The sequence below is a fragment of the Rhinolophus ferrumequinum genome, chromosome 16 (assembly GCF_004115265.2).
Source record: "Rhinolophus ferrumequinum isolate MPI-CBG mRhiFer1 chromosome 16, mRhiFer1_v1.p, whole genome shotgun sequence".
Taxonomy (NCBI): domain Eukaryota; kingdom Metazoa; phylum Chordata; class Mammalia; order Chiroptera; family Rhinolophidae; genus Rhinolophus; species Rhinolophus ferrumequinum.
This window is the reverse complement of record NC_046299.1, coordinates 30,622,610-30,650,198: the sequence shown is the minus strand read 5'-3', so window position 1 is coordinate 30,650,198 and position 27,589 is coordinate 30,622,610. Positions and strand designations below refer to the sequence as shown.

The following is a 27,589-nucleotide window of genomic DNA, read 5'->3' as shown; positions in this document are numbered from 1 at the left end:
AATAAAAAAAAACCATGTAATGCTTCTTAAGGCTTAGGCTTTGAACTAAGCACTATATCACTTGTGCCACATTCTGTTGGCCTAAGCACGTTTCAAAACTAACCCATATTCTTGAGGTAGGGAAAAGATAGACTCCATCCCTGAATCAAGGGAAGAATTCAAAATCATCTTCAGAGGGTGTAGATATAGGGAGAGCTGGGGACTCGGACCATTTTTGTAATCAATCTACCACTGTGAGAAGGGCTAGAAATAGGTGTGCTCTGCCTACAGAGGAGTTTGTACAGTAGATATGCTGAAACTGTGTCTGTTCTATATTTTGTAATACATATAAGATAAAGAGCTCAGACTCTATATATCGGATTTTGATGTCTTCATTGTTAGCATATTCTCTTTTCCCCTTTGGAAGGTTGGATAATACATTAGAGGAAATCATATTTAAACTGGTTCCTGGACTACGAGAACGTAAGTTGCTTCTTGCAGATTTCTGTTTTATGAAATCAACGTTTCTATTAAAGATTTCATGATTATTTCTATTATTTTTAAATATTTTTTCTTTTAAATTAGAAGAACTTGAGCGTGAATCTGAATTTTGGAAGAAAAACAAGCCTCAAGAAAATGGACAAGGTGACTTTTTTTTATATCTGTATCTGACAGCATCTCTCAAATTGGTTAGTTTTTTTGTAGTTTTGATGAACTAATCTCTCTCTTCAAGCTCAAATTTCTCCTGTAGAAAATTCATGTACCCCTTTATTTATATTATGAAGCTTTCTCTTATTATGTACCTTTTATGTAAATGTTTGTAAATCTGGAGTCACTCCAATTGAAGGTAATTGGAAATACAGTGGTAGCTCGGTTTTCGAACGTAATCCATTCCAGAAGACGGTTCGAGTTCTGAAACGTTCGAAAACAGCCAACCGCTAGGCCTCAGGATCTTGCACTCAGCAGAAGCCACATGATATGTTCGACTTCCGAGGCATATTTGAAAACTGAAGTACTTCCAGGTTTATGGTGTTCATAAACCAAAATGTTTGTCAACGGAGACATTCGAAAACCGAGGTACTACTGTACAGGAAATTAGACTTTGGGAAGAGAGAAAAAGGAGATAAAACAGAAAACTGACTACTGATTATACAATATTTGCTGGAGAGCTAAAGGAAACCAAAGTAAGAAATAGCCATAGCCTGCAACTAAACAGTGAGGGGTTTTGTTTTATTTATTTTATTTTGCATGTTTGTTTGAATAGGAGAGGGAACTGAGATGTGGCTAAGAGCATAGCAAGGGGATCTTGGAATGAAGTTTTCTTAGGTGGAGCCCAAATGATACAAATTTTTATATATCCTGGAATTTTAAAGGTAGTTCTAGATGCTTATGGGAATTTTTCCCATCACCAATGCTAAGTATTCAAATTTCACTTCTGGGCCCCGAGAGACTCAGCAGTCAGTAAATGTTTAATAATTTCAGCAAAGTGGCAAACCTCACTGAGCAAAGAAAAGGCTTTTTGTAAGTACATAGTTCACACAAAGGGAAAAAAAAGTACAACATACTATCTCCCACCCCTGGTTTTCCCATAAGATCATAGGATTGTCAATTATACACCATTAAGATGGGTGAGAAAATGTGTCTCTTTTCATCTGGAAAATGGGGATCATAGTTTTATTTGTTCGACTTAACTATGCAGAGCTGGCTTCCTGTAGTAGGGGAGGGTTTGAGAATGGTTTCGACTGACTGGGATGAGGTAATACGGGATTATTTTTGATGTATATCAACAAGATGGTCAAAGAATGCAAGCCTGGCAAAAAGTGACTTAACTAAAGGCTTACTTTACTCAAGTGTAAATTATAATTTAGACAGTAGTGCTATAACAAAAATATAGATAATATAAAGTTGACTAAATATTCTGATTTTTGACTACCTTTTCAAGAGGACGGGCCCAGGGGATCGTCATTAGAAGCTATATGGTGGGTTTAGTCCATGACCCTGTGCATCTTATAGACTGACTTGTGAAGGACTATAGCCTCCTTTATGTTTCTCTCCCTTTTCCCATTATTTTTCTCCCTTTTTAAAAGTATTATAATATTTGGTCTTTAGTTTCAGTGGAGAATTAGGATCTTTTCTCGGAGCTGGGAGTTTGGTTCATAAAAGGCAGCTATGATGTATGTGGGTCCCATGTAAATATGTAGAAGAAATGCAGAAGAAAGGAACCCACCTGCTTTTTATGATATAACCATAATGCTTATATGCTACAGTCATTAGAGAGGAGCTAACCTGTTAATTTTTCTGGGCTTTTCTATAATGTTTAGCTGGCTAATTCTTTCAAGTTTCAGCTTAGAGATATTTTATCTGGAAACTTTCCCTGAATACTTCACCCAAAGTTTGAGTTTATTACCTCTTCTATGTGCCCACATGGTCTGTTTTATCTCTTCCATCAAAGGCCTTACCCTACTTCTCCATCTGTTTGTTTTCTTTAGTTGCCTGTATCTCCTCGTATATCCTGACGGTATGAGGATGAGGACGAGAACACTCTAGCTTCAGTATTATTCCCTCAAGCTTTGCACAATGTATATCTAACATAGAGTTAAAGGCACTCAAATGAATGAGCCAACAAATATAGTTGCATTATATGTAGGCTGCAGGTATTTATAGGTTAAATATGTGTGGATATAAAGTATACTATTCTGATTTCTTTAATGGAGTTTTAACAGGTTATATAGGTACCGTGTTTTCCCAAAAATAAGACCGGGTCTTATATTAATTTTTGCTCCAAAAGACTCATTAGGGCTTATGTTCAGGGGCTGTCATCCTGAAAAATCATGGCTTGGGCTTATTTTCCGGTTAAGTCTTATTTTCTTGGAAACATGGCATGTACATGTTTAAAAAGCTAATTCATTGTAATCATATTTCACTAGCTGATTTTATAAATATTACTAATTTGAAATTTTGTGAACCTAAAGAGAGAATATTTTATAGTTTGAAAAGAGTACTTGGTTTTAAATTTGAATATATATAGAATTTGGAGGTATTTTTATATCCTGTCTACTTTCTAAGTGATCTAATCACTAATTGCAATTATTTTTGTGACCAAATATAGCTAGTCCTGAATCTTTCATTTGGGTATCTGAGTGAGCCTAACCATCTTAGGCTATGTTCATAAGTCACTGATGGTTTTTAAAATATTTCCATTGTTGAGTTGGGTGGAACATTTTAAAGGTATTAAAATTTTCAGTTATTCTTCATCAAAAACTGTTAAATGTTTTTTAAAGTTGATTTTTGTTCCGGTGATTAATGTACTGCTGCTTAACTTTATCAACTTCGAGTAATATATAACTTAGTTTTGTTTAAATTTTGCAGATGACACTTCAAAAGTTGACAAACCTAAAGTAGATGAAGAAGGTGATGAAAATCAAGATGATAAAGACTATCACAGAAGTGACCCACAAATTGCTATATGTCTAGATTGTTTACGAAATAATGGACAATCAGGGGACAATGTAGTAAAGGTGAGTGGACAAGTACAGTTGTACATTTTATAATCATTTTATATAATTTGCTGTTGAATTTTCCTAATGTTTCAAAATGTTTGCTTCCAAAGTTTTTATTAATCAAGTAGAATGAATTCTCTGACAGTAGGTCCCATACCTACAAATGGCCAAGCAATCGCTTACTCCAGGCACCTGATTTCCAACCCCCTGCAACTGGGACAATGCCACCACCTAGTGGCTCATGCAGAGAATCACACCTCTATTTCTCCTCTCCACCTCCTTTTACACCTTTGTTGGGAGTTCATGTACATTGTTTTTCCCTTTTAAGTGTGGTAACCAACTCGGATCATTTCTTGGCAGCCTTGTCTCCAACCCTTTAATCATCCTCTTCTAAATTCCTCCTTTATTTCTGTATTTTTATTTGCAACTCAAAAAAAACTATTTCTGTCTTATGGCTTACACATTTTATCAATAATATAATTAATTGGTTATGAGTAAAATTGGATGTCATAAAGTGCACGCGAGCTTCTAAAGTCCTTGAAGGCTCTAAGGTATTTCCTATAGAATCTCCATTTCTAATCCTGTTTATCTATTAATTGAACCTTTTTGTCAAGGATCACTATAATAGAGAGTTTAAAACACCCTACTCACTTTTTTTATTGATTTTCCTTGGTCTTTAAATGGTGCTATTTAAATAATGTCTTCCAATTTTTTATTGCAAGTAACTTTTGTTTTCATTATAAATGTTCACTGCTTTACCTCTTAAATTTTTGTCACTTTGTCCTAGCAAAGGTTAGCCATTGAAAATATTGTTTCTCTCTTTGTATTCCATGTTTTGTTCATGGAATTGTCACCTTTTACTTTCTCTGTAATCTGTGGGCCAATGGGTTGAATTTTTACTAATACATTTAATGACGTTTTCCTATTAGGAAATTAAAAACAAATAATTTTCAAGTCAAGTGTTCCCAGCATCTTGCAACAAAAAAAATATATGAGCATAGTGGTTCAGTGAATATTTATCCATTATGTGGATATTAGTGAAGATATCAGTAATAAAAAAATTTTTTCATTCAAGGAAATTTGATGAGGTCTTAAACAGTTATAATACAGTAAAATAATTGATTTAGTTAATAGGGGTTGGTTGGACATGACATGTAATAAAGTACAGCAATCTTTAGAGAAGTGGCCATTGTATCTATTTTTCTTCCCAGGCTTCTTTTTGTTTTTTATGCTTTGGTGGAACACCCTTTCTTTTTTGTCTTTGATTCATCAGGTTTTTAATAACCTTAATTTTTCTCTTACTGCCAATCATTTCTGTAATCCCCCTTTTGGGAGGCTCTTCTTAATAGAGATTGTGATCATCATCTCTAATACATGAGTTATTTTGTAAAAATTAATAGGAAGGCTGAATATCTTTATAAATAAATGTAAAGTTGACTCCTCTGTGGGATTTCTAGTTTGAAAGTTATAAAGCAATGAATTTTAGAAAATTGTCTGAAAAATTACTCTCCACCTTGATATTCTTCTCTTTTTGACATCTTTATTCACCATTACAGTTGACCTTTTATCCATTTACTCTTTCCTTTATAGACTTTTCTTCATCCTTGTGCCTTCATGCTTAAAACAGCTTTCATAGCTTATGTGACTTCTGCTATGCTAATCTGATTCTCACCTTTTCTCTCTGGCCATTCTTACACTGTTTCCACTGGCTCTACTTTTTCCTGTCTCCTAGTTGATATATGTGATGAGTATATCCTAATATCTAGTCCTTCATTCAGTTATGCTTTCTCTTTATTTATCCTGGGAGGTCACTTCCATTTTTTTGTGGCTTTAACTATGTGAAGAACGTTTAAATCCCCATTTCCAACCCTACCATTTCTCCCAAGTTGAAGTATTATATCTCTGCTTTTAAGTATCCCAGTTGGGAGTTTCCCAACACCTGAAACTTCACATGTTTGAAGACATATTCATTATACTTTCACCTAACTTTACTCCAAATATGCAGTTTCAGTTATCAGTACCGTCTTTCAACCAATCGTGTACATGTTCAAAATCTTGGAGTCATCTTTGACCTTTTATTCTTTCCCTTCAACCTGTCATAAATCCTGCGAAATTTCCTTGAGTGCAGTACTGTTCACCTTTTATGCAGATTTTTAAAAGTAGTCTCTTAAGTGTTCTTTTTTATTATGGAAGGCTGAGGCCACAACCTGAGAGTGTCCAAGGCAGAGGGTGAGGGCCAAAATCAAAGCCAATATTAGGGTCAGGCAGTAAATAACTTTAGGCTCTGTTGCAACTACTCAACTTACTCATTGTAGCCCTAAAGCAGCCATAGATGAGAGCAAATGAACTGGCATGGTTGTGTTCCAATAAAACTTGATTTACGTAAGTAGATGGCCATCCAGATTTGGTTTGAAGGCTGTGGCCATAGTTTGCCACCTTCTGGCTTACTGAATGTCTTAACTCCTTATGTTAGCATTCAAGACCTTTCACTAACTAGCCTCTGTCTTGATTCGATTATCTCCCATTATACCCACCAGTAAACCCTCCTCTCAAAACAAATGTTTATTGCTTTATGTGAGTACCAACATGTATGTCAGCACTAATATCTGACAGAGTACTTGCATCCAGAATATATAAAGGCTTGTATTAACAATATTTAAAACTCTCTAGAACTTTGAGTAACTTTTTCTTTTTGGCATGTTCTTCCCTCTTCTCACCACTGTCCTGTGCATCTGTCAAGACCCAAGCAGAGACCACTATTTTTTTTTGCTGTTATCTTGTCCTTGATCCATGATTATTAACCCCTCAGTGGCAGTGAAACAATGTCTATGTTCCTTTATAGTCTCCTCAGTCATCTCATTCCCCTGCAGTAGAATGTGATTCTTGAATGTGGAGGTGGAGTAGTTGCATGTATAGTTTATTGCAGCATACGTACTGCTTTTGTAATTCAAGTCAAAGCCAAGGGCAGGAAGGCAGTGAAGATAGAGTAAGGACCTCCAAAAATTTGCTCCTCCATAAAAGCAATGAAATATACTGTCAACAATTTTCAGAATCAACATTTTTAGAATTCTAATAATTAACCAAAGGCTTATAGAAACCTATGGAGCATTTAATCAAGAAAAATGGCTGACTTTTTGGCATTTTAACTTGCCTTAGTCCCAATCCTTCACCCTGGAATAAACTTGGAAAAATAACAGCCCACTTTCCCACTGCAGCCTTTCAGGAACCAAAGGGACAGAAGAGTGGTAGAGCTCTTTCAAAACCTAATTGACAAATAATTTTCATTGTTTGACCTGTCTGTTGGTTCCTGGAATACCCCATTTACAAGGCTATTTATAGTAGAGCTGATTTGGAGCTTGCCTAGTGAAAAAAACTTTCTCTTTGGGCTGATGGAGAGTGCGGGGATGAGCATTTGTTAAAACCAATTACAGACAAATGTTTTAATTTCATGACTGCTGGAGGTAATAACATTTTGGACAAACAATAGATATAACCAAAAAGCTTAAGAGGAAAAACGGCAGGATGAGCTGTCTATAGATATCAAAGTCTATAGGATAGGAGCTTTGAAAAGCTCTGACATATTCCTGGGAATCTAGAAGTACACAGGACTGTGTACATGCTCAGGAAAGACATGAATTGGTGCTAAGCTGTCACCTCTGGGTGACCTTGAGGCTCTGCACAAACAACAAGTGAAAACTAAGCCACAGTTTTTAACAACCTGATTTAGTGTTGGAGGTGTGTCCCCAAACACATACAGAGTCCCTTAGCAAAGACTGGGAGACTTATTGGTTCCAAGTGTATAAGGAAATCTCTGTTCAATCATTAGCCAGATGGAAACTTCAATGGCCACATACTGTAAAGAATACAAAAGACTTCACAGGTAAGTCATTAAACAAAGAGAAACAGGAAGGCTTGGCCACAAAAACAAACCCTGAAGGGTCAGAGAGAATCTGATTTTCCAAAGTTATCATATTATATTAATTAAAACATTCAGTTTTCAACGAACCATTAAGACAAATAGAAACAGGAGAGCATAGTCCATGTACAGGAAAAATAGTAGTCAATAGAACTGTCCCTGAAAAAGTGCAGACATTGAACTTACTAGACACAGGTTTTAAATCATCCATTTTTAAATACATGCAAAGAAGTAAAAGAAACCACGTCTAAACATCTAAACAAAAGTACAGGAACAATCTCACCAAATAATAAATATTAATAAGGAGATAGAAATTATTTTTTAAATATTCTGGAGTTGAAAAGTAACTGAAATAAAAAAAAAATGCAGTGGAGAGGCTCAACAGATTTGTGTCATAGAAAAAGAACCCAAAACTTGAAGATTGAGATTATTCAGTTTGAGTAACAGAAAAAAAAGAATGAAGAAAAAGCAACAGATCCTGAGAAACTGTAGGACACCATCAAGCTTACCAACCTACACATAATGGAAGTCCCAAAAGGAGGGAGAGAGAGAGAGAGAAAGGGGCAGAAAGTACAACTGAAGAAATAATGGCCAAATACTTCCCAAATTTGATAAAAACATGAACCATTTAAGAAGCTCAACAAACTTCAGGTATGATAAATTCATAGCAAGACACATCATAAATTATTGAAAGACAGAATTTTGAAAGCAAAAATGAAGTGACTCATCAATATTAGCAGTTGATTTGTCATCAGAAGCTAGAGGCCAGAAGGAAGTATGATGACATATGTAGAGTACTGAAAGAAGAACAAAACAAAACAGAAAAACTGTCAACCAAGTATTCTATGTCCATCAAAAATCTATATCCTTAAAAAAGGGATGGAAAATTAAGATAATCCCAGACAAACAAAAGCTAACAATGTGACACTAGCAGACCTTCTTTGCAAAAAATAATGAAGGGCATCTTTCAGGCCTAAATGAAAGGACAATAGGCTGTACCTCAAATCCACCTTAATAAATAAAGAGCAGTGGTAAAGGTAACGACACAGGTAAATATAAAAGACAAAATGAATGTATTTGTTTTTAACTGTTTTCAAGGCAGGTGGCAGAATAGAGCTATATAGGAGCAAATTTTTGTGTACTATTGAAATTAAGATAGTATTAATCCAAACTAGATTGTTATAAATTTAGATTAATTGTAATTAATTACAGTCCTCAGGGAACTTATTAATTGTATCCTTGTTAATTGTAATCCTCAGGGAACTCATAAATTGAAAATATGGGCGGACTGGTGGCTTAGTTGGTTAGAGCGTGAGCTCTGGGCAACGGGGCTGCCGGTTCGATTCCCACATGGGCCAGCAAGCTGCGCCCTCTGCAACTAGAATGAAGTCAATGAGCTGCCACTGAGCTCCTGGGTGGCCAGATGGCTCAGTTGGTTGGAGCGCGGGCTCTCAACCACAAGGTTGCCAGTTTGACTCCCGCAAGGGATGGTGGGCTGCGCCCCTGGCAACTAGAAAACGGCAACTGGACCCGGAGCTGAGCTGCGCCCTCCACAACTAAGATTGAAAGGACAACAACTTGACTTGGATGGAGCTGATGAGTCCTGGGAAAAACACACTACTGTTCCCCAATAAAAAGTCCTGGAAATACACACTGTTCCCCAATAAAAGTCTTGTTCCCCTTCCCCAATAAAATCTTTAAAATAAATAAATTGAAAATATATAGGAAAAGAAACTTATGAGGCCATTAAAATGATATATTAGAAAATATCTCTAACACAAAATAAAGTAGTAATTGAAAAATAGAAGAACAAAAAGACCTAAAACATACAGAATACAAATAGCAAAATGGCAGATATAAATTCTACCATATCAGTAATTACATTCAATGAAAAACGGATTAAACTCTCCAGTTAAAGGTGGAGATTAACAGAATGGATAAAAATACATGATACCACTGTATACTATCTACAAGAGACATACATTCAATTCAAAGACACAAATAGGTTGAAAGTAGGAGATTGGAGAAAGAAATACCATACACACAGTAACCAAAAGAGCAGGAGTGGCAGGCAAAATAGACTTTCAGACAAAAATTATCAGAAACAGAAGGAAATTTTTTAATGACAAAAGTGAACCCATGAAGAAAACAGTTAGAAATATAAATACACCTAACAACAGAGCCCCAAAATATGTGAAGCAAAACCTGACCGAATTGAAGGGAGAAATAGACAATTCGATTATATACCACCTTTCAATAATAGACAGAACTAGACAAAAAGGTAAGTAATGAAATAGATTTGAATAGCACTAAAACTAGACCTAACAAACAACTATAGAATTTTCTACCCAACAACAATAGAATACACATTTTTCTCAAGTGCATATGGAACATTCTTCAGGATAGACCATATTTTAGGACACAAAATAAGTTTCAATAAATTTAAAAGGATTAAAATTATACAAAGTATATTCTCCAACCCTAATGGAATAAAATTAGAAATCAGTAATGGTAGGAAACCTGACAAAATTAGCAAATGTGTGGAAATTAAGCAAGACACTTCTAAATAAGCAATATGTCAAAGGAATCACAAAGGAAATTAGAAAATGCTTTGGGATGCATGAAACTGAAAGCGGGATGTAGTAAAAGCAGTGTTCAAAGGGAAATTTACACCTACCTTAAAACAGAATAAAGATCTCAAATTAAAAACCTAATCTACCTTAAACTACAAAAGAACAAACTGAAAGTAGAAAGGAATTAATAAAGATTAGATTAAAAAATGAAATAGAATAGATAAGCAACAGAAAATTAATGAAACCAAAACATTGTTCTTTGTGAAGATCAACAAAATTGGCAAACCTTGTGCTAGATAAACTGAGGGGAAAAAGGACTCACTAAAATCAGGAATGAAAGAAGATATTTCTAGTAACTTTACAAAAATAGAAAAGATAAGGGAATGCTATAAACAACTGTATTCCAAAAATTTAAATAAAATGGAAAATTCCTAGAAAGACAAACTTCCAAAACTGAGAAGAATTAGAGAAATCTGAATAGACCTATAACAAGCAAATTGATGAAATTAGTAATTTAAAATTTTTACAAGTTCTCACAAAGAAAAGCCCAAATGTTTCAAGAAGAATTAACACCATCAATCTTTCATAAACTCTTCCAAATGATAGAAGAAGAAGGAACACTTCCCAACTCATTCTGTGAGACCAATATTACCCAGATACCAAAACCAAAGACATCACAATAAAAACTTTCATGAATCAAAGGACACAATCAACAGACTGAAAAGGCAACGTACAGAGTGGGAGAAAATATTTTCAAATCATGTACTGATAAGGGGTTAATATCCAGAATATATAAAGAACTACAATTCAGCAACAAAAATAATCCAATAATCCAAATAAAAATAGGACAAAGGAGTTAAATAGGCATTTCTCCAAAGATGATATAAAAATGTCTAACAAGCATACAAAAAGATGCTCAACATCACTAATCACCAGAGAAATGCACATCAAAACCACAATAACACTGCTTCACACCCATTAGGATGGGTGTGAAAAAGGCAAGTGTTAGGATATAGAGAGATAGGAACCCTTGTGCACTGTTGTTAGATTGTAAAATGTGCAACCTCTGTGGAAAACAGCATGGAGCTTCCTTGAAAAATTAAAAACAGAACTACCCTGTGATCTAGCAATCTCATTTCTGGATATATATCCAAAAGAATTGAAAGCAGAATCTTGAAAAGATATTTGGACACCCATATGTTTATAGCTGCACTATTCACAATAAGAGGTAGAAGCAATCCAAATGTCCAACAACATAAATGGATAAACAAAATGTGGCAGATACAATAGAATGTTACTCAGCCTTAAAAAGGAAGGAAATCCTTCACATCCTACAACATGGATGAACTTGACATTATGCTAAGTGAAATAAGCCAGTCACAAAAAAAGACAAGTGATTCCACTTGAGGTATTTAGTCAAATTCATAGAAACAGAAAGTAGAATGATGGTTACCAGGGGCTGGGAGAGGGGGAAAAGGGAGTTATTTAATCAGTGTAAAGTTTCAGTTTGTCACAGTGAAAACATTCTGAAGATGTTTCACAACATGTGAACATACATGACTACTGAACTATACTGAACTACTGAATTATGCACTTAAAAATGGTTAAGATGATAAATTTTATGTTACATGGTTTTTTCCACAATAAAAATTGCAAAATAGAGTTTTTAAAAAAAATGTGACCAGTTTTCTTCATGAATACAGATGCAAAAAATCCTCAAAAAATACTAGCAAACTGAATGTAGCAGCTTATTTACACACCATGACTAACATACAAAAACTAATCAGTGGTGATATACCACCCTATTAATTTTTTTAAAAAGGGCTGAAAGACCACATGGTTATCTCAGTAGATAAAGAGAAAGCATTTGACAAAAATCCAACGCTTTTTGGTTAAAAAACACTCAAATTAGGAATAAAAGGGAACTTCCTCAACCTGATAAAAGGCATCTTCAAAAAAACCCACAGCTATCATTATTAATGGTGAAAGACTGAAAGCTTTTCCCCTAATATCAGGGACAAGGCAAAGATGTATGCTCTCAACCACTTCTATTTAAACATTGTACTGGAGGTTCTAGCTGGAGCGATTAGACAAGAAAAAAAATTAAATCATCCAGACTGGAAAAGAAGTGAAACTGTATTTGTATTTGTAGATGTATTTGTAGATCTATATATATATATATAGAGAAAATCCTTAGGAATACACAGAAAAGCTATTATAGCTAATAAACAAGCCAAGCAAGGCTGCAGGACATAAGAATTAAAAATTAATCTGGGGAACGTAATTTGGTGGTTACCAGAGCGTAAGGGGGTTGGGGGGGGGATGAGGGTGAGGGGGATCAAATGTATGGTGATGGAAGGGGAGCTGACTCTGGGTGGTGAACACACAGTGTGACTTATGGATGATATGATACAGAATTGCACACCTGAAATCTATGTAATTATACTAACAATTGTCACCCCAATAAATTAAAAATAAATTAAAAAAAAAATACTTAAAAAAAAAATGAAAAAAAAATAAATAAACTTGGAATGACAATCCAAAAATGAAATTAAAGTAATTCCATTTATAATAGTATCAAAAAGAATAAAATACTTAGTAATATATTTAACCAAGAAAAAGTGTAGTATTTATACACTGAAAACTACAAAATGTTGAAAGAAATTAATAAGGCCTAAATAAATGAGACATCCCATCTTCATGGATTAGAAAACTTAATATTGTTAAAATAGTAATCCTATACAAATTACTCTTCAAATTCAATAAAAACCCTAACCAAAGTTCTGCAAAACAGATTCTTTTTTTTTGCAGAAATTGACAGGCCTATCTTAAAAGTCTTAAAGAAATCCAAGGGACCTGGAATAGTCAAAACATTAATTATTATAAACTAGAATTTGTTGAATTGTATCCTAGAACTGGAAGCCCGTCTAACTTGCAATATGGACCACTGTCTAATATCAGATCTAGAACAGAGGGATAAAGAGTACTCTAGGATAACCACATTAAAGCAGAAAGACTTTTTTGAACCACTTCTTCTGGTCTGAGTTGGAAGGAGCAGGTTAGAAGGCAAGGGGATTATCTCATAAAAGGGAAAGGTTAACATTCTCGAAACACAAAACAAATCTTTTTCCATATAATATTTCTTCAAATATACAGAATATACTGAAATGTTCTTCCCCTCAGGGCAGCTCAACAGGGCCTGGGCTACACATCCACTGCCCCAGGCATCAGCCTCCCTTTACCTTCCTGTGTGTAGTACAGATTTTTCCCCTTTTCCAGGGGTGTTATGAAGTAAAATGGTAAGGCAAAAGCACTGCTCTTAGGGTCCTCTCTTTAAGGTTCTTTCCGTCATCCTCCTCATGTTCTAGTGAACACTCTTATTTGTCATTGTTCCTTTTAAAATGTGTCAGTTACTTTTCAGAGATCTGTAGAGCAATTCCCAAGTATACTTAGCTAGAAAACAAGGGTAATTTGGTATAATTATAAAGTGTTCCTATAGAGAGAGAATGCATAGTTGTTATATTTTTCTTTTCTAAGTACTTACAAATTAAATATTAAATTCCAGGCTAGAATTTTGTTAAGAGATTGATTTCAAACTTACTGAATTATGAATTCCAGAAACAAGCTTTTGCCTAATTTCTAAAATCTTAACTCTTCTGACATTTCTATAATTATTAATACTTTCTGAAAGATTGTTTCATGGTCATTTCTGCAGTTTCTTTCAACAACCTGAGATTTCTCTGCAGTTGAGAATACACTTAGAGGGTCTTCCAGTTCCCTCACATTATTCTTTAACTTAACTGGGACCTATAAAATGCCATTTGGAGCAAGAAAATAGATAGGAAACCTTGGTGTGGTTGAGATGTGAACAAATAACAGAGAAGATCTACATGTATATGTATCCCTTTGTTTTCATGCTGTTTAGAATGTCCGTCTCCAGTTTGAAACGGATGTATGTTTTGCTTTAGAGGTAACTTTTAACTACTACTTTCAATGGATACTTTACCATCTGAACTGTGACAAAGTATCATTCGTAGATTTATTACTATTGGTCTTTGCTAGGAAATACGGGTATTTTTCTGGAAATACATTTGCTAAGAAATACATATTGACTGGATAGTTCTACTTTTGACTTAGTTAATTTAAGACCGTTTTCAATTGTTGACCTAATTTCCTCTGCATACAAGTAGAAGTAATAGTTATATCTTTAAAAGATCCAATCCTGGTTTTTGTTTTAGTATTGATAACTTCTGAGGTATGGGAATGTCAATTTGTCTCTCACAAATTGGTTAGTGTTTATCGTGTCTGGAACCTCATTTTGACTCATTTTCAGTTTGGGTATCCATTCTGGACTGGTTCTTACATGTTAGTGATGTTCAAGCTTAAAGAGTGAATTACTGCTGCTGATGAAATGAGAAAAATCAAGGCACATAGAACATGATTTTGTTTTTTTAGTAAAGTGCCACAGCCCATCCAACACTGGGCATGTTTCTTCCCAACCAAGAGTCCGTTCCACATGACTTAGCTGCTGGGCCTCTTGTGGCCTAACTGGCCTCTATTGACCCCTGGGGCTCCTTAAAGCCACGTTTGAAATCACTGCTCCCTTTTAAAATATTTAGAAGTTATGAGACTTTTTCAAAATGTCCCTAATGCGTTCAGAAATGACATTGTATAATATTTTATATGTTTTTTGTGATCTTTGTTTTCAGTTAAATTCATGATGTGTTCTTTATCAAGGTGTCTAGGGGTGTGCAGATCGTGGATTTGCCAGGATTTTCCTAGTACACATGATAGTACATTCTTGAAGAATGTCGTGTATTTAAGAATTGGGGAAATTTTTACTCAGAAGTACTAAAGAGCTGTAAATTGGAACATTTTCAGAATACATTTTGAAAACACTCAAAATGATAGTGGAAATGACCCCTTTGGTTTCTTTAAAACAAGGTTGAATATTTTAATTAGTAATCTTTATTTCTTTTAGGGTTTAATGAAGAAATTCATTCGATGTTCTACACGAGTAACTGTGGGAACTATTAAAAAATTTCTGAGTTTAAAACTAAAGCTTCCAAGTTCTTATGAGGTAAGTTGATAGTCCAACCTTGATCATTTTGGTAATTCTGATCTGACGTAAAATTCTAACAAAATAAGTAAAAATTAACTGGGAATAAAAATTAACTGGGAATATATTCAAACTAAAATTTGTGGAACTGGTTTTCATGTTAAAAAATTAATTTTTAGAATATTATATTTTATCTATGTAATCTTTATTTTTGAATTTAACATCCTGACTAAAACATGATACTAATGCATTTACTGTTTTATAATTAGAGGAGATATTTAAATAACTAAGTATTCTCAAAATAAATAGCTCAGTTCAATGGATTCTTTTTGTTTGTTTTTTATGCCAACATGCTTTAAGGTGTATCTTTGTTTTTTCAATCTGAGACCTTTGCAATACCTTTTTACCAATTCTTTATAGACGTCTTTTTTAGAATATAAAACACCCTTTTTCCAAAAGGGATTTTGTAATGCTCCTTTCATTCCATGATATGCAAAAGTAGTATTGCTTAGCACTAGGTAAAAGCTAGTTTTTGCCAATTTCTTTACAGGAGAAATAAATTGCCCTGATGTTGATCACAGTACAACCTGTAATGTGTTCAATAGCTAGAGAATGTTTATGATCCTAGGAGTATGATTATAACATAATGAAACATGGCTGTTATTTCTCATCTGCACAAATGGCAATCTTAGAATTTGTGTAAATTACCTCTTCCTCCCCTTTGGGTTCTGATAATAGCATCCAAAAAAACTAAAGATCAAGACTAGTTTTCTAACAAAAATATCAAAGGCAACATAGTTTTTCAGGCTTATGTACAGCAATATTAATATGAACAGTCATCATAGCAGAAATAAAAGAGAATTTGAACATAAGCATTGATAGGTAGCAAAGCTATATTTTTGAAGAAGCCTCTGATCCTGAACTTAACTTTAAAAAATGCTCCCAAATCACTAATTAATCTGTGGATTAAAAATTCTTACTACGGTTTAGTCCTACATATATTTAAAAAACTTCCAGAAACATCAATTTTACATTAGGAAAAAATTTGTGAAAGTCAAAGCCCTATGTACTTGGTAAAAGTAAAAGGTAATAACAGTTTATAGAAACTGCAATGAAAATAAAAAATGCAATTGTTTTTATCGTTTGGTTTTGTGTTTTATTCCATTCTTTGAAGATACCACATGCAATTTTATTTGCTTACTTTTAAGTGTGACTCACTGAGTTACTTTTCCAGTTTTCAGGAAGTTATTAGAGCTTAAAGAACTACTACCCTCATACAGTCTTACTGCTGGCACATATTATATTTCTCTATAGGAAAAGATGGAAGGAGAAGAGACTCAATCCACTGACATCTCCTTATCTAGCCCAATGCAAAGAACTTTTCCTATAATTTTTGGTATACTTTTTAGTATACTGGTCCCCCCTTATTTGCTGCCCAACATGTAGCAGGGATAATTTAATGAAATATTTGATAGCTAAAGATTCTGTTAACAACAGTGCTGATTGGGGCAGGATACTTTAGTTTTTAAATAACAATAATAGAAGCAGTATACCTGATTAGGAATTGCATCCTAAGTAAGTCCCATTACTTCTTTGTTTATGAATTTATTTTATGGACAAGATGAAGAAAATGAAATTGTTTGTGTTAGTGTTAAAAGAATTTAAAAATATAAAATGTCTGAAAAATTTTGAGGTACATGTAAGTCACCATAAATCATCAAAAAAACTCATATAATTTAGCTAATAATTTGTCCAACATAATTAGAAGTATATTTATTTTAGACTTAAAGTTCAAAACTCTATTCTCTGTTTAGCCAAACACAGAGCTGTTCCAAACCTATTTTTCTCCCTTTCCAGCCTTTACATTAAATCCTGTCAGTTTGCTTTTAATAGCTAGAGAACCAAAATGTTGTTTTTTTTCCATAGGGATCTGTGATAAACCTTTAATTATGCTTTTTTAAATTAGTAAATCGGAACCACAAGTCCCGTGGCCTTCTTAAGGATTTGGGGGGTTGTTTGGTTCCTGCAACACTAGACAAAGAGTGAGCATTGATATAAGTACAGCCCTTTTTTGAAGTTCCGTGGTAGATGAGAAGGGGGTCCTGTAATTATTCATACAAGTTACCAAGCAGAGCCCTAGGAGAGCCCTAGGAGACATAGGCTGGTGGCATGGGGCTAACTGGGCTGTCAACTTAGCTCTAGGTAATTTCTGGAAAGTCTCATATGCCTCAAAGGCCCCATAAGTCGTGTGTCCACATTCATTCATTCGCCCTCTCCAAATACAAACAATGAAAGAAAAGTAACTCCTTCAAATCTTGGGAAGGTGCAGGGATTCTGAGGCATAAATCCATAAGGCAAAAGTGCTGTGAGGAACTGTGAGGTTTCCACAGTTTCCTCTGATTCAGTAATAGGCAATCTCGGAAATATGTCTAAAATCTCAAAGGTTGCAGAGAGAGACGTGGACTAAGAAAGTTTATACTGCATTTCAAAATTATGTGTGTGAACCTGAGATACAGGTATGTGGGACAAGCAAACACTGCTTCATGGTACTTATCCCTGAATTAATACATATGAGATGGACGAGTGCTTTAATAAAACTACTGTGTTCTTTTTAAGTAATGGCTAATACATCTTTTTTATTATAACTATTTGAATGTTTTTTGAAATTGGAAAAAAATCATGCAAAACAGTTATGAATTCAAAATTACTTATGTTAATGTGTCTGTAACTATTGTTTTTAAAGTTGGATGTGCTGTGCAATGGTGAAATTATGGGGAAGGATCATACGATGGAATTCATCTACATGACAAGATGGCGACTAAGAGGCGAAAACGTAAATTGCTTTTCTATTTACCTATGTGTATATTTAGTTACATATTATTACGTTACTCAAGTTTAACAGTATTACTTAGAAACTGAAAACAAACTAGCTTGGGGAGAGAAGAAACTGGTTCCTCTTAATATTTCTCCTAGCTACTCCATGATACTTGATCTCAAGTACAAGACCAAGCCAAGGTCTGTGTTAAATGTGGTTTTGTTCTGTTTAAGGTGAGTTTAAAACCCCATCTAAACATGTTTAGAACTCTATTAACCTCAAGACAGAGAAGACGGCACTCACATTTTGTAAAAAGCCCAATAAAAATACCAGAACTTTTAACTATATGGAATGGGAGTAGATATTTTTTAGTCATGGTAGAGGGGACAGACAGAGTAGAATCTTGATGATTTTTTTTTTCAGGTACCTCCTTTGCTTTGAAAGTATAACATTGGACTGAAGGGTGAGTTTACAGTGGTTTCTGATGCCAGATTAGATTATTGTGCCTTACTATTACAGGTCTTAGACAATATGGGAGAATGATTAAAAGGAGAAAACCTAAGAAAATCCAGAAAATCCAAAAGGAGTATTTTATGTTTTGAACTGTACCTTTGATTAGAGTTATTTAGAAGATTCAAGCGTGTCTTATCTGAGTTATATGTAATGTTGATTTTAGGGAAATGTCAGGGGCTACGGATTATAAAGCTAATATATAGCAGTGAGGAATATAGTAATAATGCTACCAGAAACTTTCTTCATAATCTGATTACATGAATTACGTTAAGATTGACTAGAAAGTTGGACTAAATGACCTCCTGGGTCCTTTCAGACATTACGATTTTGTGGTGTTTAGGTTACTTATATCAAATGTAAACATCTATAGAACTGTTACGAAACAAACCTCAATCCTTTTTTTTATGTGTGCTCCATTTAGTGGGTAGGATATTTGGCTATTTTTCAGTAGAAATAGCTTGGTATGATACAATAATAAATGATGCACCTAGCTTCTTAGTCATTATTTTTTTCTATTTGAATCCCAGTTGGGTAAAGCCTTATTTGTGAGTCTGAATTTTCATGACCAGGAAGAAGAAAATGTTCTAGTACTAGGTAGTCACCAACTAGCTATGTGCCCTTGAAGAGCTCATTAAACCTCGCTTGGGCTTTTTTTTTTTTTTTTTTTTTTTTTTAAATCTAATTTTGTATTTGGTGAATTTCTAGCCTTTCTGTGACATTTTCCAATTTTTTAAATGGTTTTGCATATATCATCCTCATTTAATTCTTCCAACCAAAATGTTTCAGGTGTCAGGTACAGATTACAGAGATAGTCAATTCTCTCTTACCCAGCACTGTTGGGGCTTAGATATTGGGGTATTACACATAATGTTAATATCATGTTGATATAATTTTAGCTCTTTTTGATAGTATTTCAGTGTGTATTTGAAACCATCATTATGAATAGGTTTGCCTTAAGGTTGAAGAGATATAAGTAGTCATCTGCTGCACGACCTGTCTGGTACTCACTCGTCCTTCGCAAGATAAGATCCCTCCCCAAAGGTCACCCACACTGCCAGTTATTTTAATGTCAAAAATGAAAGAGCTGATTCATAGAAATTATTAATAGACCATCAGTTAAATCAGTCTTCGCTACAAGTATGTTTCTGAATATACATTTCTGAATAGTTTAAATTCCTTAGCTGTTTAAAGCATGTTTTAATCAAAGTTGGTTCAAAAATGGTTCAGTATTATTGATTTTCAGTTAAAAACTAAACCAATAATAGAAAAATTGCCACGTTATATTTAGTGCAACAGTAAAGTAATATATTAGCCAGTTTCATTTTTTTTTGGCATGACAAACCTGTTTCTTATTTGTTACCCTCTTCCAACCTGTTTTTCCCTCAGTCTTCACAATCTCAATAGTTCTAAGATTAATAGTTCCATTTTCCAGTATCTCAGACCAAAATCCCTGAAGCCAGTTCTGATTAATTTTTCTTTTATTCATCCTTAGCAAATTTTGTGACCTCTCTACCGTACGTATACCATAGACTATACAAAATACTATACTCGGAATCCTGGCATGTCTTACTGCGCTCTGATCCAGGCCATGGTCACTGTTCTGCAGGTTTCTATCAGTCCACCTGTGCTCCATGCTCCCACTCCTGCTGCCACCCACCTCCTTCCCACCTTCACCCAGCACAGCAGCCAGAGTGATCTTAAAACAAGTCAGAACATGTCAGTTCTCCATCTTGAGCCCTCCAGTAACACCTGATATCATTTAGATAAAAGCCAAAGCCCTTCCAGGGACCTATAAACACAGACCCCACGTGATTTTCCCCGGACACCTCTCTGATCTTACCCTTTCCTCTCTCCTCTGGCTCACTGCACTCTGGCCTCACTGGCCTTTGTTTCTTCTAGCATGCCAGACTTGCTTTGGCCTCCCTAAGTATCCACCTAATTTGCTCTTTTTACCCCCTTTACTCAAAGAATTTTGATTCTACATCACCTTCTCAGTGAGGCCTCTGATCTGGTTTAGTAATACAATCCCCTCCCACTCCAGCTTGGCACTCTTTTCATGCCTTTCTGTTTTCCGTAGTATTTTATACCGTCTGATGTACTACGCCTCTTATTTGTTTATTGTTTGTCTCCCCAGTTAAAATGTAATCTGAGAGCAGATTATATTTGTTCACTGCTGAGTTTCAGCATTGAGAGCAGTGCCTAGTGCAGATAACTATAAATGTTTGAAGAGTAAAATGAATGAAAAATTTTTTATAAGGTAATAGTTACACAAAATATATCCTAAAGATTATTTCGTTTATTTGATTTTTAATTTTTCAATTGTTTTCTGTTAAATTAAAATTTTTTGCATTTATTCTAATTATGAGTTATTATAATATAGTAATTGATTAATTCTGACAGAGTGAATGGACAAATTAGCAATAAAGCAATCATTTCTGGATTATGCCCCTACTAGCATATTTATTGCAATCACATATCTTTCCCATCTCTACCCTGCATTGCCAGCAAGATGCCAGGAGGTCTGTAAAACTCCCATTACTCTACTTCCTGGCATTGCTAATGGGCTCTGTCTGCCTTGGCCTGAGGTCAGCTTAGTTCCTAAACTAAAGTCTGCTTTGTGGTTCTTTCACTTGTTCTAGTACATTTTTATGTTAAACATTTTAATCCACCCTGGATTTGTTTATTTAAACACATATACCTATAGCAAGGCTAAGACTTAATCTAAATTGGGTTTTTTTTGTGTGTTTTTTTGCCAGAAATACAATTTATTGAATATTTCATACTTTACCTTATTGTTTTGAGATGTATATATGTATCTATACATATGTGTATGTGTGTGTATACACATCTGTAAAAACATATACGTATGTGTGCATGTATGTATATATATAATACATATATAGTATACACACACACACATATATATGTATGTATATATGTTTCTGGACATTGTTTTGTTCCTCTGAGCAGGTCTTATCCCTGCACTATCATTACACATTATGTAGCTTTTATAAAAATCTGATCATATAACACCCTTGTCTAGAACCCCTCAGTTGTCCATTTTCTTTGGGATAAATTGGAATAAAGTCCAAACTAACTACAAGGCAAATAATTGGGCCTCCTAGGTTGCTTTATGATATATATTAGTATCTGTTAGGGAAAAACTGCATATTATCGTTTCCAAAATTTTGTTGGTTGGTTTTACCTATTTATTTTTTCAAATGAGCTTGAGACTAGGATTGTGATTTGGCATTGAATTAAATTTCTAGGTTGATTTGCCTGGAATTCGCATCCTTGCAGGTTTTTATTCTGTTCAGTGCTGTGGGGTATCTCGTGTTCACCCTTCTGGGTCTCTGAGTAAAGTCTGGTTTTCTTTTTCCTCATGTTGGATGCCACCTCGGCCTCTCTGGGTCTTCTGCCTCAGGCATGCTGCATATTCCATATTCTAGTCACCTGTTTACCTTGTCCTGTTTGTAGACTCCTAGGAGGAATCTCAGGAAAGTCGATTTTGTGTCCATTTCGTAAGAGCGTGCCATTGCTCCCTGTCCCACAGCATCTGTGCCACTCCTTTCCTTTAGCCCGGGCCAGGCTCAGCCTGTTTTCTGTGTCCCTCCTATTTCTGGGTCCTTGTCTTCATTGAGATGCATTGTTGAAAGATTTTTATCTTTAGGAATCAAACTTATCTTGTCAAACTTAGCTAACTCTTAGAAATTTTCCAGTTCATAACAATATTGCCGCCTCAAGATTGTTATCCTCAAGATTGGCTTATTAATGTTGGTTCATCTTTTGCTCATTAGTGGGAGAAAATGTACTTTTTATTTAAACCAATGCTTCTCAATCTTTAATGTGAGTACAGATCACCTGGGGATCTTGGTGAAACACAGATCCTGACTCAGTAGATCTGGGGTGGGGCCCAAGATTCTGCATTTCTAACAAGCTCCCAGGGGATGCCTGTGCATCTGAGCGTTGGCCCATCCTTTGGGTAATAGCATTGAGGAGATGTGATCCATGACCACTGACTTGCCCTGTGGCTCCCACAACTATAAACTGAGAATGTAGAATTTACAGAATCAGTTACCTAGGACTAAACCAGCAATCTAATACACAGATCCTGTTTATAATGTCCACGCAGCGTTCATCCCATTTTTTGAAACATAAATGGAATCCTATGTGTTCTACAACTTCTCTTTCTCACTTGATGTCTTGTGGAGAATCAGTAAATTTTGAAATAATTATTTGTAACAAGTGGCTGTGCCATTTATGTGGCTGTACCATAATTTGATTAACACATTCTTTTAGTGGACATTTAGATTTCTTTCAAATTGTTTGACATTACAAGCAGTGAGATACAATCCCAGTGCATAGATCTTTTTGCATCTGTGCAAGCATATTCATTGACTGGATTACAGATGTGGATTTACAGAATATGCATGTTTTAAATTTTGATAGATACTAACAAATTGTCCTCTAAAAAGATTTAGCAATTTATATGCACACCGATAATGTATGAAAGTACCCATTTTCTGACATCCTTACCACACTGCATATTGTCAGTTTTGTATTTCTTCTGTGAAGTTTCTTTTTATATTCATTGCTTTGGTTTTTCTCCCATGTGATGTTTGTCTTTTTCTTATTGACTTCTAGGAGCTCTTTTTGTATTCTGGATACTAATCTTTCATTATATGTGTTGTGGCTATTTCCTCCCAGTTGTGTCCTGCTTCCTAATTTTGCCTCACCTTTTTTTTTTTTTTTTTTTTTTTTTTTTTTTTTTTTATTGGGGCAGGGGGACTGGACTTTATTGGGGAACAGTGTGTACTTCCAGGACTTTTTTCCAAGTCAAGTTGTTGTCCTTTCAATCTTAGTGGTGGAGGGTGCTGTTCAGCTTCAAGTCGTTGTCCTTTCAGTCTTAGTTGTGGAGGGCACAGCTCAGCTCCAGGTCCAGTTGCCGTTGCTAGTTGCAGGGGGCGCTGCCCACCATCCCCTGCGGGACTCGAGGAATTGAACTGGCAACCTTGTGGTTGAGAGCCGTACTCCAACCAACTGAGCCATCTGGGAGGCAGCTCAGCTCAAGGTGCCGTGTTCAATTTTAGTTGCAGGGGGCAGAGCCCACCATCCCTTGCGGGACTCGAGGAATTGAACTGGCAACCATGTGGTTGAGAGCCCACTGGTCCATGTGGCAATCGAACCAGCAGCCTTCGGAGTTTAGGAGCATGGAGTTGTAACCGCCTGAGCCACCGGGCCAGCCCCTTGCCTCAGCTATTTGATCCTTAAGATTTGGGTAACAATACCTGCCTTGAAAATTTTTAGTAAGCATTAACCAAATAATATATAATAAAGTACTTAGTGGAATGCCTGCCATGATAATTGTTAGTTATTTTATTAATAGCTTATCTATGTTAGCTTTTATTATTGTTATCACTCCTCCTGCACTTAGGCTCACCTGAGAGCTTACTGTTAATGTCTCTTGCGGTTCAGTGTCAGCTGTCATCATGAACTCATGCTCTTCCTGCTCACCTTTTCTTGGATAGGCTGAGTACCTGCTCTCAGTACAGAACCTCTTTCCCAGACAATCCTGGTTGGTTTTATCTTTCATCCATCCCTGCCAGTCCATATTTAAAACTGCTTCACCACGTTTGCTTTGCTTTACTTTCTTTGAATTGTCAAGTAGTTTTAGGAAAAGCAAAACAGCTCTCTTGACTGATAGAGATGAATGGGGGAAAACATCACTTAATGGAATTGCCTGTTTCCACCTTAACTGTTTATTCTTGTGAAATGCCATTTAGGACGTGCATAGTTAGGGAAAGTCTACTAGGCAGAGCTTGGGGACTCTTCAGAGTTTAGAAAGGGGGAAGTTGCCAAAGATAGTGCTGGGCACGTCTCGCGGCATGTAGTTGAGCCCTGTACAGAACTTCAGGACTAACTTCTAGGAAAAGATGTTAGACTCAAGTCTCTGGGAAAATTGAAAATGTCTAACATTTTATTTAAAAGGCTGCCAATATATTTGTTTTAATCATTGCTTAAGTATTCTTCCAAAGTATATTTTTTTAAAAACCACTCTGGGATGTTAGATTTATCCTTGTTAATTTACACCTCATATTTTTATGTGGGCTTTTTTTCATTCTGTAGAGGCATGCAGTGTTGAATTCATATATGCCTAATTATGTTGGATATAATATTGAAATTTATTTTTAGCATAATATTGAGAAATCAAGATTTGGGAATGATTTTTTAAAAATATTTGAATAGTCAAACTGTTAAAAGTTGGTGAGTTTACAAATGAACCAACTCAGTAGTTTTAAAATATGTTCATTCATTGATTTACTCAAAACATTTTTTGAGTGGTTGCCATATGCCAATTCTGGGCATTAGCTATTAAGATTGAAAATATGAATAAGATGTGTGGACTCAAGGAGCTCACAATCTGATGCTATTAAAATAGATATGAAGACTAAGAATCTAATCTGAGCAATATTAAGAACCTAATCTAAAACAGAAAATGGACCCACTCCAGGTTGAGGCAGGTTCAATGCCCCTCTCAGAGTTCTGAGCTCCTTAAACAGTGTTACCTCAGAAGGTATTTGAGGAGGAGATCTAGAACAGATTAATTTAATCACAGGAAGGGATGGAGGAAAGAGGATACACCGCCTGTATTGAAGGGTTTTCTCAGGAATTAGCATTTGAAGAGGAGATGGAACAGATAGGCCCATTTTGGTATAATATTTGCAGAATATTAACAAAACTTATATTTAGATGCTAAAATTATTTCAAGCTAAATTTTACCAATCACTAAGTTATTAAAATCATTTTTTTACAAAAAGCAACTACCATATTTTGGAAAGTGTTTACTTAAAATTAATGTTAACTCATGTTTGACGTTAAAATATTTAAATAATCAGTTTTAAATATGTGTCCAGTTGTGGATGCCTCTTATCTGATGAGTTCATCTCCTCCGCAGTTTCGGTGTCTGAACTGCTCAGCCTTGCAAGTCTGCTCTCAGGATGGCCCTTTATATCAGGTAAGAGGCACTCACGACTGTACATATGACCCTAATGATGCCACCACAAAAGGGATGGCTTTCATCCCAAACTCAAGTGCTTAAGACATGTAACTTTGCAAAACTAATACTAATTTGAGCTACAGAACTTCCTCTTTTCAAATTATGTCCCCAAAGTTTTCTGTTATTTTAGTTCTCTTGAAATATATCTAATTTTATTACACTAAAACTAAAATTATAAATGTTAAGGCCATTTTTTAATGAGTCGAGAATTTCTAATAATTACCAGTTTCAGCTCTTGAGAAATCTCTGCTCCCTATTGGATCTCAGTTCCATACTTAACACCTCTTTGTGTGTTACTTTTTAAAATTAATCATTCGCCCACAAGTGAAAGATAAAATGCCAGATGAGGTGAAACTAAATAACAGCAACAGCTGAGCACAATTGTGAGCTTCCTTTCTAGCCCCTGCCCTAAGTTCTTTACTTGGGTTACCTCTTTTAATACAGAAATGATAGTGAACTAATTTAATAATGCACTGATATACTTGAATGTGGATCTGAGGAAAGTTTATCTAATAAAAATACATTTTAAAACTTTGGGAAATAGAAGAGACTAAGGGTAGTATAATAAGGATTGCTGTTGAGTATAGAGATGATCTATGATCAGCCTTAATCCATGGATTAATCGTAACATTTCTTAAAAATCCCCGTTGTTGTTTTATTCCAGAATTTAGTCTTCATTCTTATTTTCTTGGAGCCAAGAAAGGAAAATTGTAATTATTATAAAACTCCACTAGCTATCTTACCTCTAATGTTTTCGGGTTGGGACAAATGAATGTATGTGAATTATTAAAAGTACCTCTTCAAATCGCTAATCAAAAATGTTACATTGGCAGTTTCTCTAGAGTTTCCCTCAATTTTTATTGTTAGTGCTGTGATACAGAATCCCCCCAGTCATTACAATGCATGCTTTTTAATACACACTGGTTAAGTACTGTTTTTTTAGTAATGGGGTAAGCAATTTAACAACTATAAAGGCCAAGAGAAAATCATTTTGGGGGAAAAATCATCTTTCTCCTTACATTATGCAGTTAAGGGTGAGGGGTGAGTAAATACTGTAACTGAGCTGAGAGATTTGTATGTATCTGCAGTGTGCAGATATTTTAGCTTCGCAGCTGATTTGGAATGATGCATTGCAGAGTAGTGATGCCCCACCTGTAGCTGTAATTCATATGTACTTGGCTTTTTGCTTTTACTCTTGGCATTGATGTCTGTTTATTTCCTTAGAAATAAAGATGTTCTTAAACTCTAATGTAAAGTATTAGAAAACAAGTGGAGCAAGACCAAATTTTCAATAATCCACACAAATTTCCTTTTCTTTCTTAAGCACTTCATTATGGATTTATACTCCTGTCAGAAAGTTGTAATTAATAGGATGCACCTTTAGCCAAAATTCAGCTAGAAAATTTCAAGGAAAAAATGAATTACTTTTTAATTATAAGCAAATACGTGTGTATAGCTTTGTACTGTTAAAATTTTTAAGTTTTGTGAAAATTCCCTGACATGGACAATTTTCTAGGAAAGCTACAAGTAGATCAAAATTTACCCAAGAAGAAAGGAAACTTAAATCACTAAGTCATGAAAGACAAAAAAATTACTAAAGAATTACTTTCTCAAAGGAGACCTAAATACTTTTATGGTCACAATCTCTCAACTTTTCAAGTAAATAGACCATTCCCATTCTAAATTGTTTTAAATCATTGAAAAAAATTGAATTCTTCCAAATTCGTTTTACAGAGGTAACATAATCATGATAGCAAAAACTGACAGAGAACCCCAATTAGAAAACTAGTATCAAATTTCATTTTGAATATAAATATAAAGATGATAGATATTATACTAAATATACTAGAATATTATACTAAAAGAAGAAACCAAAACCAAATATTAATAGTAGTTTTATCAGAAATGCAAGAATTAGCTTAATATTAGGGGAGAGAAATTATATATTATATATTGGAAATATCTTATATATATACACACGGTCAAATAAAAATCATCAGTAGATGCTGAAAAGGCATTTGATAAAATTCAATGTTAAGAACTGCTTTTCCTATCAGTTTCTTATTTTGGAAATTTTCAAAACAACGAAAAGTTAAAATAATACAAAGGAATTTACCTTTATGCAGGTCTACCAGTATTAACATTTTGCTACATTTTCTGCGCCCCTTTTTCCCCTC

The 27,589-nt window shown here is 34.8% G+C and overlaps 1 protein-coding gene across 6 annotated transcripts in view; it reads left to right on the top strand.

Annotated features, from left to right (window-relative positions):
* PCGF5 (polycomb group ring finger 5) overlaps window positions 1–27,589 on the top strand; it is a 107,525-nt gene that overhangs the window by 70,212 nt on the left and 9,724 nt on the right. For 4 of the 6 annotated variants that reach the window (XM_033130443.1, XM_033130441.1, XM_033130442.1 and 1 more), the window contains 6 exons: window positions 407–462; window positions 565–624; window positions 3,349–3,497; window positions 14,950–15,048; window positions 17,771–17,860; window positions 25,311–25,370. In XM_033130443.1, coding sequence (XP_032986334.1) covers window positions 407–462; window positions 565–624; window positions 3,349–3,497; window positions 14,950–15,048; window positions 17,771–17,860; window positions 25,311–25,370 — 514 coding nt within the window. The remainder of the gene's footprint in view (window positions 1–406; window positions 463–564; window positions 625–3,348; window positions 3,498–14,949; window positions 15,049–17,770; window positions 17,861–25,310; window positions 25,371–27,589) is intronic. The other 2 variants (XM_033130445.1, XM_033130446.1) reach the window with 2 other exon arrangements.